Source organism: Pristiophorus japonicus, chromosome 4, assembly GCF_044704955.1.
Source record: "Pristiophorus japonicus isolate sPriJap1 chromosome 4, sPriJap1.hap1, whole genome shotgun sequence".
Lineage (NCBI taxonomy): Eukaryota > Metazoa > Chordata > Chondrichthyes > Pristiophoridae > Pristiophorus > Pristiophorus japonicus.
In genome coordinates, this window is record NC_091980.1 from 98,768,815 (window position 1) to 98,784,333 (window position 15,519).

At 43.3% G+C, this 15,519-nt stretch overlaps 1 protein-coding gene across 2 annotated transcripts in view; it reads right to left on the bottom strand.

Moving 5' to 3' along the window:
• Nucleotides 1-15,519, bottom strand: part of LOC139262125 (E3 ubiquitin-protein ligase Midline-1-like) — a 141,901-nt gene that overhangs the window by 107,684 nt on the left and 18,698 nt on the right. Inside the window, exons 1-2 of one of the 2 annotated variants that reach the window (XM_070877273.1) lie at nt 408-942; nt 182-277 (exon numbers count right to left, since the gene is read on the bottom strand). The exons of the other annotated variant lie outside the window; for it this stretch is intronic. Of the exons in view, the coding sequence (XP_070733374.1) occupies nt 182-277; nt 408-725 (414 nt within the window). The 5' untranslated portion in view covers nt 726-942. Of the gene's footprint in view, nt 1-181; nt 278-407; nt 943-15,519 lie in introns of those variants that run through there. 2 annotated transcript variants of the gene reach the window in all.

Here is a 15,519-nt window from a genome sequence, read left to right on the forward strand (position 1 = left end):
ATATGAAAGCTGGGACTATCTGAATTATTCCTAAGATTCCCAAACATTTGAGTTGTTAAGCAAGTGGACAGATTACTGCTCATAGGTAGCTATCTGACACCGAAGAATACTTTGCCATTTCACATGAAATATACAAACAATTAGCTGAATACTTTCAGAAGAAGCATATTATCACAGATACCTTTAAGTTCACTTCAGTTCCTTGCAATTCTTTTGTAGCTTCCTCTAATGTTGTTCTGCAATTCTGCAACTTCTCCAGTTTTTCAGAAAGGCTGGCCTGTTGAGATAAGACCACTGCACTATATAGTAAAACCTATTATAATACATTAAAGTTTGTATACTTAATTATCTTCTTAATTGACATGAGCGATTTGTAATTTTAACAACTTAGTACAATACTTTCTCACCTTTGTTTCATTGTGTATGTCTTTTAAAATGCGTATGTCATGGTTCTTGTGTGGACCGGCAACATAACATGTCACACAGATACAGGAATGGTCGTCTAAGCAGTAATATTCAATTAGTTTCTCATGATCTGAACATTTTCTGTCTTCCAGTGAACTTGCAGGCTCAATCAATAGGTGGTTTTTCTGAGCGGCTTTTTCAGAGTGTTTTCTCAAGTGATGTTCGCATAAAGATGCTTCACAGTTCATACATGTTTTTACTGCAGGAAGGGGACTTTCCAAACAGAAATCACAGAAGATTTTAAGTGGTTCTTCGTTCATCTGTGTGGCTTCAAAACGTTCTATTATGTTACTCAGCTTCAAATTTTTGTGTAGAACAGGCTTTTGAGCATACTCAGCTCGACACTCTGGGCACGAGTACCCGAGTTCTGTGTCTTTTTTGTCCCAATTCTTTTCAATGCAACTGCGACAGAAGTTGTGCCCACAGGAGAGTGAGACTGGCTCTGTGTAAATATTCCAGCAAATTGAACAATTTAATTCTTCTTTCAAATTACCAACAGCTGAAGCAGAAGCCATTTTCATCTCTGAGAATCAGGACAAGCAGCTGTAAAAGATTTTCTAAATGGTTAACTATCAGAAAGAACTTGCATTTATATAATTTTTTTCACAACCTCAACATTCTGAAAACACTTCACTGCCATTAAAGTACTTTTGAAGTGTATTCACTGTTATAATGTAGAGAAATGTAGCAGCTAATTTGCACATTGAGGGATAAATTTTCACCAGAACACCAAGAGAACTCCAGTGGATGTTGTGTATTTGGATTTTCAAAAAGCATTTGATAAGGTGTCACACATGAGGTTATTGCACAAACTTAGGGCTCATGGGATTGGGAGTAATATGGAATATGAATTGAGGATTGGTTAATGGACAAAAAACAGTAGGTATAAACGAGTCATTTTTGGGTTGGCAGGCTATAACTAGTGGGGTACCGCAAGCATCAGTGCTTGAGCCTCAGCTATTTACAATCTATATCAATGACTTAGACAAATGGACCAAGTGTAACGCATCCAAGTTTGCTGATGAACAAAGTTAGGTGGGAAAATACGCTATGAGGATGCCGCAAAGAGTCAGCAAAAGGATTTAGACAGGTTAAGTGATTGGGCAAGAACATGGCAGATGGTATATAATGTGGAGAAGTATGAAGTTATCCACTTTGGTAGGGAAAATAGAAAAGCAAAGTATTTTTTAAATGGTGAGAGATTAGGAAATGTTGGTATTCTGAGGGACCTAGGTATTCTTGTACATGAATCACAGAAAGTTAACATGTAGGTAGAGTAAGCAATTAGGAAAGCAAATGGTATGTTAGCCTTTATTACAAAGGAACTAGAGTACACGAGTAAAAACAGTTTTGCAGCAATTATATAGGGCTCCAGTGAGACCACACCTGGAGTACTGTGTATAGTTTTGGTCTCCTTACGGAAGGAAGGATATACTTGCTTTAGAGGGAGTGCAATGTAATTTTACTAGACTGATTCCAAGGATGAGGGGATTGTCCTGTGAGGAGAGATTGAGTAAACTAGGCCTATATTGTCTAGAGTTTAGAAGAATGAGAGGTGATCTCATTGAAACATATAAAATTCTTAAAGGGCTTGACAGGGTAGATGCTGGGAGGATGTTTCCCCTTGCTGGAGAGTCTGGAACTAGGGGGCATAATCTCAGTATAAGAGGCCGGCCATTTAGGACTGAGATGAGGAGAAATTTCTTCACTCAAAGGGTTGTGAATCTTTAGAATTTTCTACCCGAGGCTGCGGATGCTCAGTCATTGAGTATATTCAAGACAGAGATAGATAGATTTTTGGATATTAAGGGAATCAAGGGATATGGGGATAGTGCGGAATGGTGGAGTTGAGGCAGAAGATCAGCCATGATTTTATTGAATGGCGGAGCAGGCTCAAAGGGCCAATTGGCCTACTCCTGTTCCTATTTCTTATGTTCAGAAACTCCCCCATCATGTTGAAGAGATGAGCACCCTTCCTGACATTTTCAAGAGAGCTGCAATCACACTAATATGAAGACCTCACCTTTTGTTATATCACAATTGGACCTATATCTACGTTTGATATCAACTTCAAAATACTGGCCAGGATTTTGACTCCAGACCAGACACAGTCCACAGTGACCAAACAGGCATTATACAAGACACAGTATTCCTATCCAACTCAACATGATGAAACATTGCAACAGCAACAACTCCACTGCCTGAGTAAATTGATCTCCTTGGACCCAAAGAAGTCATTTAAGCCGACCAAGTGAGAATTCCTTCTCTGTGAACACAGATAACTGACCTTCAGTGATACATTCAGGAAATGGATTAGAACCTACTGGAGCAATCTCAAATCTGCAATGTCCAGCAGCAGCCTCAGGTTCCATGCATACCCCTCCAATGAGGGGCCAGAGGAGGATAATCCCATCCCCCTCCTCTACATACTTGCTAAAGCGAAACTGGCCTGAACCCCGATTGGGGGCGGTAACCTTCTGGGGCCGGGACTTTCAGCTCCCAACACAGAAGTCCCACCCCCGCCGCGGAATTGCCCTTACCGCCCCTCAAAAGGAAGCAAAGTGTAATCTCGCTCACTCCACTCCCTTTGGGTGTGGTAACCGAGGCGCTACAAAGCGCTCCGTGGATGCTCCATGTAGTGCTGGGGTGAGTCAACGCTGCTTCATTTAAAGGGGAGGGCCGGTGTGCACTCTACAAGGCCTCTGATGACCCCTACTAGGCCACCAGGGCAATGTGCAATGGGGTCTGCAACCCAGCACCCCAAATGGAGTGCCGGACGATGCTAGGGCCAGCATTGTTGAGCCGACCCAAGAGTCGGTAGGCAAAGAAAGATGGTAGCCCAGGGTGCTGGTGCCCTCCCCCTTAAGGAGCGTTGATATCCACTCATGCTAGCCTCGTGGTCCACGGGGCGTTAAAGGGTCAGAGCGGTAAGGGGTCGGAGTGCATGGTGATGACATCATCGCCGGTTACACGATGGCCTGGGGTGCTAACCGTGGGGCCCAGCGTTGCATTTGCAGCGTCTCCGCAAACTCCTGGGCAATTCCCCGGGTGAAAAGTCTCCTCCATCCCATTAGTGCCCACCCAGAGGCACTAACGAAGCTATAAAAAGAGGTAATTTTGCCCCCTTTAGTAATAAGCATCAGAGTGAACTCAAACATCCAAGCGGATAGAGGCTGGCAGAGTCAACCATGAAATATTAGGAACATAAGTTTGGAAAATATCATTTTGGTCCCTCTGAATGGGCTCTCAAAGTAAAACAAGCAAGAGAATACTTTAACTATGTTATATTATGTTGTGTAGGAAGTTGATCGCTTCCTACTAACTTGCACCAAATCCCGTTCACCTATTACCCCTGTGCTCACTGACCTCATTGGCACCAGGTCTGACAACACCTTGATTTTAAAACTCTCATCCCTGTTTTCAAATTCCTCCATGGTCTCGCCTCTCCCTAACCTCCTCCAGCCCTACAACCCTTTGTGATCAATGCCCTCCTCCAATTCTGGCCTCTTGCACATCCCTGATTTTAATCACTCCACCATTGGCAGCTATGCCTTCGGCTGCCTAGGCCCCAAGCTCTGGAATTCCTTTCCTAAACCTTTCTGACTCCCTATCTTTCTTTTCTCCTCGAAGATGCTCCTTAAAACATATCTCATTGACCACTATCCTAATATCTCGTGTGTCTCGGTTTTTAAAATTTGTTTGATAACACTCCCGTGAAGCACCTTGGGATGTTTACCACATTAATGGAACTATATAAATGCAATTTGTTCTTGTTGTATGATGGCGCTAAACCAAATCTTTGACGGGCCAGATATATCCCTTTCCAACAACTGGCTGACAGATTCCACCTCACCCAATATAACCAATAAAATGAAACAATCTCCCGAAGACCCAGCCATACTACAAAAGTTCTGATACAAGCTGGCTACACAGGAACTGTACCTTTACTTCTTTACTTCTCTGCCCTTTGCTTCATGTTTGCCTCAAGATCAAAAGGAATGATGCCCACGTCACCAGATAAAAGACCCTTACAACCACCACTTGCAGCAGAATACAAGAGGACCAGCTCAGTATAACATAGCAAGTGTATTGCACCCCACTAACTCTAGCTGACTGCTGGGGGCTGTGTTCAGAAAGAAACACAGTCTTGTGGTGCCCCCACATTTATGTACTCTGGACAGCAGTGCAGGATATTTGATGAGGCTCACAATTCCTGCAGACACAGGCCTGGGCCGACCAGAGAACAAGCCCTCCTGGTAACATGTAACTGTTCTGTGAGTTGCACGTGATGTAGTTTCTCATGATAAATGCTATCCTCCATACAACAATTCTATAGGACATTCAGCAATGTATAGATTCCACCTGGAACACTAGAAGCGCCAGGCAGTATTTTCCTGGAATCCCAAACAACCCAGTATATCGACATATATACACCTAGACTACCCCTATAAGATAAGACTTTACAAAGTGTGTGTCTGTATTTGTTCCTGTAAATTAAAAAAAGTGGGAAAAAAAAGTTCCAGGAACACCTACTCTGAAATTGCATCCTAAAACCTGTGTATAGCTTATTGAAAGATGTAGCATATGAATTCACATTATTCAGCAAGGGTCAGCTGCATTCATAAAATACATTCCTATGGCCACAATGGATTCAAGTTCCCTCTTTTAATGAAAAATGGGAAATTTGTTTTTTTCAGGATAATTAGTAACTATCGAATGAAATTGTGGGACCTTGAGGCTTTAAAATGTTTAAACCTGAAAATATGAAAAAAATGCATCAACCTAGCTATGGAGGGCACAATATTTGAGGAAATTGGCTGAATGCCAAAGTTAAAAATCAGATTTTCCAACCAGGTTCTAGAGAAACACAGGAATAGTTAGCCAGATATGCAAAAAGAGATAATAAACATGCAAATATGTTACCAAAGAAAGATGTAGTGTCAGGGACCCAGACACTACGTCCAGAAAAACTACAGCAGAAAGGTAAGGCATGATTATTATTGTAAATTAACACAGGATATACATGGTCATGATGGAAAGTAGTAGATGTTAAAGATTTATGCCAAGCACTATCGACACAGAAAATGTTAGGGTATAAAATGTAAGGAAATAGAAATAAAAATGGCAGAGCTATGCAACTTATGTTGGACAAGCAGTCTGGCAATTTAGAGACCATGGAGGGGTCGAGAGAAGTGGTGTTGAGGTAGAGCTGGATGTCGTCAGCGTACATGTGGAAACTGACGCTGTGTTCCCGGATGGTATCGCCAAGGGGCAACATGTAGATGAGGAATAGGATGGGGCCAAGGATAGATCCTTGCATATGCCCTAATCATAAATGGTACATGAAGGAATTTCATTGACTAATCATAGTGCTTCGATTCAACAACAACAACAACTTGTATTTACCTAGCACCTTTAACGTTGTGAAACGTCCCAAGGCACTTTGCAGGAGTATTATGAGATTTAAAAATTTGACACCGAGCCACATAAGGAGAAATTAGGGCAGGTGATCAAAAGTTTGGTCAAAGAGGTACGTTTTAAGGAGCGTCTTGAGGGAGGAGAGGGAGAGACGCGCGAGATTTGGGCAGGGAATTCCAGAGCTTAGGGCCGAGGCAACAGAAGGCACGGCCACCAATGGTTGAGTGATTATGATCAGGGATGCTCAAGAAGGCTGAATTAGATGAGTGCAGATATCTCGGGGGGGTTGTGGGGCTGCAGGACATTACAGAGATAGGGAGGGGCGAGGCCATGGAGGAATTTGAAAACAAAGATGAGAATTTTGACATCGAGGCATTGCTTAACTGTGGGTCAATGTAGGTCATTGAGCACAGGGGTGATGAGTAAGCAGGACTTGGTCCGAGTTAGGACATGGGCAGCCCAAGTTTTGGATCACCTTTAGTTTACATATTCCAATTGCTCTTATATTTAAATAGCACAGTGTGTTGTACCCTATGACATGAAATAATGCACTCCAAGTGGGAAGAATTGTGCTTTTCTTATATGCAGCAACATTCCAAACACTTGAAGGTTTCATTTAGTTGGAATTACTAGGAAGATCATAAATGCATTTGAGTACATTGAGTTAAGTACAGAAGATGATATCAGGGGAGAAATTGATTAACGTTCCATTTGGGGGTGGTACCTTTTGAGAGGTGGGAAACTTAGCGTCAGGTGTTAATGTTTCCCCCTCTCAAAGACTTGGCTTTAGCGCTCCAGGAAGAAAGTGGAGTGCTAAATCAAGCGCTCCACTTCCTTCTTGGAGTGTTAACGGGGCACACACTTCAGCAGCAATGCACACTGGGAAGGGAAGGGCCATTGCTGTAGACTCTGCAATTTAAAAAAACACTTACTTGGACTACCAAGTGAACAGCGGACCCGCACGATCAGCCTGGCACTCGAGCAGCAGAAACGGAAGGAAACATCAGCAGCGAAGGTAAGTTGTTTGTCTTTTTTTTTAAAAAACTTACCTCGGCCATCTCGGCTTTAATTATCTCCCCGGCAGCGGCCAGCCACCCGATCCACGCATCATGCAGCTGCCGATGTTTTTGTCCGGCACTGTTGCAGGGGACAAAAGTGAATTTTGGGTCCAAGGGGCTGATGGGGCAATGTGCATTGTGATGACATCATGATTTCCAGGTGCAGGAGATCGGGACGCAACGTCGCTAAACTCCCACCCAATATGGTGGTAGTAGTTGTCAGTGCATTTGCGCCTCCCCGGGGTTGCTAACGGCAGGCACAAATGCACCCAATTTCAGACTGTCACCCAGAATAGAAGTGATTGAATCTTGAGGCATTAATGTCATGGCCACCATGAAAATTCCTAATGTGGCATTGAAGATCGACCCCTTGATTATGCCTTTTTCTTGTTTCCAGAAGTGTGAATAAGAATCTCCCCGAGCTGACGTATTTGAATTACTGAGTGCCTTTAATGATTTCTTCACCTGGGTTCTACCAATTCTATGTGGTTGAAGGATGATAACCAGTAGAGCACAACCTCTTTTAAAAGTCAGACATATTTTGCATGAGACTAAATCCTGCTGCAAGATCATTTGTATTGCTGTCAGTGGTGAAAGATATCTTTTAGAGCTAAATAAGAATTAATATTTATCATGCCAAATGTCATCCCTGAAAGTGAGCAGAAACATGAAGAATGTTTTGAAAGTAATAGCTGATTGATAGCCAGAAAAACAACATAATAAGTATAGTTAGAAAGGCTTTGCAGATTCCTCCCTCGATATATTCTCTCATAATGCACGAAGGAGAGCAAAATATAATAATACCTCAAAAAGCTTCTTGGATAATAAGAGTTAAATTGAGATTACGTTTTTTTAATTGCAAAAAAAACCTCAAAGAAGCAAATACCTTATCCATCCTGTGCCCTGGAAAGGGAATATCCCCTATAGAAGAATTTTTTTCTACCAATGATTTTCTCCAGCAATTTAAAGGTCTGGTAAAAAAGTATCCCATCTGTTTCACTGTAAAATTCCTATCTGCAGTGCTGGACAGAAATAGCAATGAGGCAAAGCATAGTTATTAGTGATCACTTTGGTTGCTATGCTATACCACAAGTGTCAACAATGCCCCCAATACATCAAGATAACCAATCAGGTAGCCAATCAATCAGGTAAGTAAAAGATGTAACACATTGCACTACAGTATGAACTCTGACCTGAATGATCACATAAGTCATACTCAATAAAAAAGGGCAATTTCTTACTGCAGCTCGAACATAAACATATGAGACAAGACTATATAATGAATGCCTTAAAATTGGGCTTTTTGCATATTTGCATGACTGAGAGGGGTGCTACACTGTTAAATTGAGGTTCTATCTGTGTTCTGGTGGTTGTTTGGATAGAAATGAAAGATTCATAGGAGCACAAACATAATATTTGTCCTTTCAGATCAATTGTGGAATTGTTTGTTTAACTTTCTCCGAGATGCTCAGCTTCACCTCTGGAGTATGTTGTCTTCTTTCTTCAGTTTTCTTCCTCTTGTCCTACATTGCACGCATGTGTTTATCTGTACTACTACATACTATCTTACACTCACACTTGAACAATTAAAAAGCAGACTGGACAAATTTGCTTGTGTCAGGAGTCATTAGTGCACTTAATCTTCCAAATTTCATTTTAATCTTTTCTATGCTTGGAGGTCATTTTTCAAATATTCTCTCTCAAAATCATTTTTAAATTGTTGTCTGAACTTTGTTTCTCTCTTGCTTTCCATCTTCCTTTCCTCTTCCATTCTTTGGCGAACCAAACCCAAACTTATTAAATCTTAATTTTCATAAAGAAAATCCGAATGTAGATGGGCATAATGACTCATGACCAACCAAGATAATACATTCTGTCACATGTATCTTTTTCAAGGTTCCATTCAAATAGACAGACGTGTCAGAACTTATGCGGCCCAAAATGGATTAAAACCAAGAAACGCCCATTTACCGTCAAAAAGACCGCTAAGATCCTGATGGTACTTTGGGCGGAAGTTTAGTGAAAAAATAGAAAAACAAACGCCCGGCAGGAAAAATGGGTGCTGCACATGGATTCTCGGCGGTCCTGGTCAAATTAAGTCCGAGGCTAGAGTCGGCCTGGGGAGGGGGGGGAAAAGCATGAAAAATATTTTTTCAAAAAATAAAACACCAGAAAACATTCAGAGGACCCTTTTTCATTGAATCGCTGCAAAAGAATTAGAAAACAAACGTTCACTTACCTTTTTTTGCAGGATTTCACATCTATCATCCATAGAAAGGCTGGTCCGACTGAGTGCTTTTTTTTCCAACAAATACGGAGCACCGTTCCCAACAAACTCGGGCGGGAATGGTTTTCCCAGCGTTGCACGCCGGTGGTCTGCTCCCCAGTGGTATTTCTAAACCGCCGGCGTAAGGCCCTGATGAAACTCCCAACAAATGGAAGACTGCCCAAAACAAAGAAATACCGCCAAAAAATCCGCCGCTACCCGGCGGTAGGTTCATTAATTTCGGACCCATGAAGTTCCACCTCCCATCTTGGTCATCCCCCAGTATGGCCCCAATCTTCACTCCCTCAAGTTCAGGGGGTGCAGATATGAGCATATCTGGTGTACAACTGGTTTAGTCATCCATCACCAAGTCTAGCTGGATCACATCATGAACTATCAGGCCTCACATTCCTCTACCAAAAAAATCCACTACTCCAGGTTCATCGTGGAGAGCAAAGATACCCCGAAGCTTCTTTCCCCCAAAACCACCTGTTTCCTCAAGCCTTTCTCCCCTGCCTCCTTCACCTCCACGTCCAACAAGTTCGAGGAGGGGACTCCTCACGGACTTCTTTGTCATTAAGATTAGGACTATCTGTTCAGTTGCTTCTGCTGCTTCTCATTCTTCCCCTTTCCTACCAAGTCAAACTTTCCCCAGGCTATGTTTAGCAGGAGGAAATAGTGGCTCATATAAGATTGGATTTTGGACAAGGACTCTGAGAACACAGAAGCTGTTCAGGGGTTGAGACAGGTTGGTAGAGCTGTGTTTTTGCTACCCATATCTTTTCTCATACCAAGTCCTGGTGACACATCAACCCAACCTTTCTGACCTACATTGCCTCCTGGTCCCCAATGCCTCCCATTTAAAATTTTAATCCTTGCACTTAAATTCCTTCATGGCTTTGCCTTTCCTTATCTCTGTAATCTTATCCAGCCAAACAAGTCCCCTACCTACCCAGCATGTGCCTCTTATTTTGGCCTTTTGAGCAACCCCCTTCCTTCACTCCACCATTGATGGTCATGCTGCCAGCTGCCTGGGCCCCACGCTCTAGAATGCCCTTCCTAAATTCCTCTGCCTCTCAACTTACCTCTCCTCCTTTAAGACCCTCCTTCGATCAAGCATATGTCACCTCTCCTTATATGGCTCGATGTCCATGTTTTCCCATACACCTCTATGAAACACCTTGGGAATTTTTTCCACATTAAGTATGCTATATAAATGCCAGTTGTTGCTACATGTGTAAAGTACTTTGAAATACTTCTGTCGGATATAAGGCACAATATCAATACCAGTCTTCTTTTAAAACATAGGATGGTGCGCACCGCGTATGGAAAGATGATGCAGAATAGCACATACATAGAGCAATGATTTTTTTCTTGCACTGTACACACAAAAAATACTCTCAGGCAAAACATCAACTTCAACTGATCGGTTATGTGATATATAGGATTTAACATGTAACAGTATGTCAAACAAATAAAAATGTGTGGAATAAGAATTCAGCAGAGGAGGACAAAGGGTTTAATTAGGAGGGGGAAAATAGAGTAGGAGTGTAAGCTTGCAGGGAACATAAAAACTGACTGCAAAAGCTTCTATAGATATGTGCAGAGAAAAAGATTAGTGAAGACAAATGTAGGTCCCTTGCAGTCAGAATCAGGTGAATTTATAATGGGGAACAAAGAAATGGCAGACCAATTGAACAAATACTTTGGTTCTGTCTTCACTAAGGAAGACACAAATAACCTTCCAGAAATACTAGGGGACCGAGGGTCTAGCGAGAAGGAGGAACTGAAGGAAATCTTTATTAGTCAGGAAATATTGTTAGGGAAATTTATGGGAATGAAGGCTGATAAATCCCCAGGGCCTGATAGTCTGCATCTAAGAATATTTAAGGAAGTGGCCCTAGAAATAATGAATGCATTGGTGGTCATTTTCCAACATTCTATAGACTCTGGATCGGTTCCTATAGATTGGAGGGTAGCTAATATAACCCCACTTTTTAAAAAAAAGTAGGGAGAGAGAAAACAGGGAATTATAGACCGGTTAGCCTGACATCAGTAGTGGGAAAAATGTTGGAATCAATTATTAAAGATGTAACAGCAGCGCATTTGGAAAGCAGTGACAGGATCGGTCCAAGTCAGCATGGATTTATGAAAGGGAAATCATGCTTGACAAATCTTCTAGAATTTTTTGAGGATATAACTAGTAGAGTGGACAAGGGAGAACCAGTGGATGTGGTGTATTTGGACTTTCATAAGGCTTTTGACAAGGTCCTATACAAGAGATTGATGTGCAAGATTAAAGCACGTGGTATTGGGGCTAATGTACTGATATAGATAGAGAACTGGTTGGCAGACAGGAAGCAAAGAGAAGGAATAAACGGGTCCTTTTCAGAATGGCAGGCAGTGACTAGTGGGGTGCCACAAGGTTCAGTGCTGGGACCCCCAGCTATTTACAATATACATGAATGATTTAGACGAAGGAATTGAATGTAATATCTCCAAGTTTGCGGATGACACTAAACTGGGTGGCAGTGTGAGCTGTGAGGAGGATGCTAAGAGGCTGCAGGGTGACTTGGACAGGTTAGGTGAGATCCAAATGCATGGCAGATGTAGATAAATGTGAGGTTATCCACTTTGGTGGCAAAAACAGGAAGGCAGAATATTATCTGAATGGTGACAGATTAGGAAAAGGGGAGGTGCAATGACACCTGGGTGTCATGGTACATCAATCATTGTAAGTTGGCATGCAGGTACAGCAGGCAGTGAAGAAGGCAAATGGCGAGAAACTTTGAGTATAGGAGCAAGGAGGTCTTACTGCAGTTGTACAGGGCCTTGGTGAGGTCACACCTTGAATATTGTGTACTGTTTTGGTCTCCTAATCTGAGGAAGGACATTCTTGCTATTGAGGGAGTGCAGCGAAGATTCACCAGACTGATTCCCGGGATGGCAGGACTGACATATGAAGAAAGACTGGATTGACTAGGCTTATATTCACTGGAATTTAGAAGAATGAGAGGGGATCTCATAGAAACATATAACATTTTGACGGGATTGGACAGGTTAGATGCAGGAAGAATGTTCCCGATGTTGGGCAAGTCCAGAAGCAGGGGACACAGTCTAAGGTTAAGGGGTAAGCCATTTAGGACCGAGATAAGGAGAAACGTCTTCACTCAGAATTGTGAACCTGTGGAATTCTCTACCACAGAAAGTTGTTGAGGCCAGTTCGTTAGATATATTCAAAGGGGAGTTAGATGTGACCCTTATGGCTAAAGGGATCAAGGGGTAATGAGAGAAAGCAGGAATGGGGTACTGAAGTTGCATGATCATATTGAATGGTGGTGCAGGCTCGAAGGGCCAAATGGCCTACTCCTGCACCTATTTTCTATGTTTCTAAGAAAGGTCATTTAGCTTATTGCCTCCACACATCTAAAATTACCTATATCGTGGGCTCTCCCAAACCCAATCTATTGAGGACGTTAACCAAGAAGTTAAAAATTCTCTGAAATTCCTGTCAGAACCCCCAAATGTAACTTGAATGAAAATGCCCAATGCTACTTCAGTCTTCCAATATAGGTGATTCAATTTTGAACAGACGCTTTGCACAAATGGTACAACCATTCACCAAACAATACAGAACACACGGGCCGGAAAATCCCTCAGAACTGCTCCCACTCTGCTAGTGTAACTTCATCGGAATTTTCAGCAGAAACCCCATTCATATACGTAAGCGGGGTTTCCACTGCATCGCCGGCAAAGTAACATCAGTGGAGTGGAAGCAGCTCCGAGGAATTTCCTGGCCATGGTGTTCCATAGAGCACTTATCACTGATATGTATCCTTAATTTAATTTAGCTAGATCCTTTTAATAAAAGCTAATCAACATTATGTTAATTGGTTTTGCTGAAAGTCCATTTCACACACTTGCTAATATATGGTGATAAAATTCTTCTGATCATGTCATGCTCCAACACCCATCCTTTATTTGAGCTACTTGACAATGAGTTCCAAAAGCAGACTGCAGCTTTTACAAACTGAAGCTTCTGTTTTTTAGGGCTAGACTTTCCACTTTCCACTTCAGATCGCTGGGCTAGTGCCCATATATCGCCCAAAAAGGCAGGCTATCACCCATTTTGCTTAAAAAGTTGAAAGTTGGACCGGAACATTACCGGAAAATTGCCGGTCCAACTTTCATGTAACATCGCTGAGGTGATCGACTCTTTACCACACTATTAATCCCAGTCGTTGCTTACTGGAGAACACATAGATGCCAATTACATTGCCTTTCAATTTAGTAGGTAGAACATATTCATAAAGCTAGACCACATTTTACAGGCTAAACAATTGTCTGGAATTATTTACAAATAATATGACTCACGGCAGAAACATAGGCAAAATACTATGGGCTAGAACCTCCACTTTTGAGCTCGTCGCCCAAAAATGGCGTTATTTCTGGCGTGGGCATTAAAAAAGGGTTTTCAGATCACCAGCTTGTCGCCCATTCTCAAAACACCTAGTTTACATTTTTGAAAATGGCCGTTACCGCGAGCGATATCAAATGGGCGGTAACGTTAAATTCTTCTGCCATCAAGTGTGGCTGTCCTTAGCAACGGCATGGCAACGCTAGATTCTCACAATTCAGGAGGTCAAGGGTCATCATGACATGCACAGAAGAGGGAGCTCAGAGGCACTGAAAGCGTGTGTGGCTGTGGTGTGTGCTTGTTTGGCTGTTGTGGGAGGCACGAGGGAGATTCACCAGCAGCAAAAAGCCTACTAAGCACCAAGAACGTAGTTGGCACCGAGTTTTTGTCCAACAAATAATAGATAACGTGGAAGAGATGGAAGAGGCCCTGGAGCTGGTAGCCAAGAACACTGGTGGCAGCGGGCTTCCAGTGGTCCCGGAGCGCCGCACTGCACCCCAAGCCCCAAGGTGACACACCCCCATTGCCAACCACACCTGAGAGCCAGCAGCAACATCTTGCTTATGGCTTGGAGCACGCTCCCACCTTGGGACCGTCCCCTCCCGTATCTGTCCAAGCAGCGCTTCGGCCGTCACCACCACCCCTCCCCCCCCCCCCAATGAAGCATCGCCTGAGGAGCTCCTCGGCCAGGCAACTTGGAGTCAGGAGGGTAGAGGTGGGGAGGAGAAACGGAGTTGGGGGGGGGGGGGGGGGTTGGTTTCTATAGAAATACTGATGATTTCAGACTAATATTCGGTTTAAATGTTTTTTATTTAACAAAACCTTGCAGAACATTGGCTCAAATAGCTGCACCATTACATGCTGGTGATTCCTTAACATCAAAGGGTATAATCACATTTAACTTCAATCAACTTAAACTGTCACCAAGGTGATGCCCACCATTGATGTATGACCTGCACACCCAGCAGTGTGTTAGCCTTGTAAATAACACCAACATTCTTTCAGGCAAACCGATCATTGATGAACTTCTGACGTAAGGCTCTTGTAGCTATCATGCCACCAGGGGCCCTTTCATGCGATCTACAGGGGGGCGGGGGCATGGCTTCAGCCTGATTGTCTGGCTCGATGTCAGCGCCCGCCTCCTCGTCCTCCTCTTCCTCTCTCTGATGAGGTGGACTGTCAGGCTCATCAGGTAATTCTTGTCTCCTCCTGATAGCCAAGTTGTGTAGCATGGAGCAGACCAAAATGAATTGAGCTACCTGCTCAGAGTGGTATTGGAGCTCGCCTCCCGAGTGGTCCAGGCATCTGAAGCGCTGCTTCAGTACTCCAATGGTTTTCGCCACGATATTGCGAGTTGCTCTGTGGCTCGCGTTGTATCGCCTCTCAGCCTCGGTGTGGGTGTCATGCAGGGGGTTCATCGGCCAGGTGACGAAGCTATCGTTTGTCACCAAGCATCCAGCATTGACCTTGTGGCTCATTGTTAAACAAGTCAGATACAGTGCTCTCACACAGAAGGTGCACATCATGGATGCTGCCCGGAAATTGAGCATTCACTGCCAGTATAATTTACTGGTGGTCGACAACCAGCTGGACATTCAGGGAGTGGAATCCCTTGCGGTTCCTGAAAACCTCAGCATCCTGAAAAGGTGGCCGCATCGATGTGCGTACAGTCGATTGCTCCCTGCACCTTGGGTAAGTTTGCAATTCTGGAGAATCCTAGAGCCCTCTCACTCTGTGCCTCCCTGGTCATAGGAAAGCTGATCAAGTCCCTCCTGCGTGTGTACAGGGCTTCAGTGACCTGTCTAATGCAGCAATGTGTGGCATGCTGAGAAAGTCCACAAATGTCGTCGGCTGTGGCCTGAAAAGAACCCGAGGCGTAGATTGACAGTGCCGTG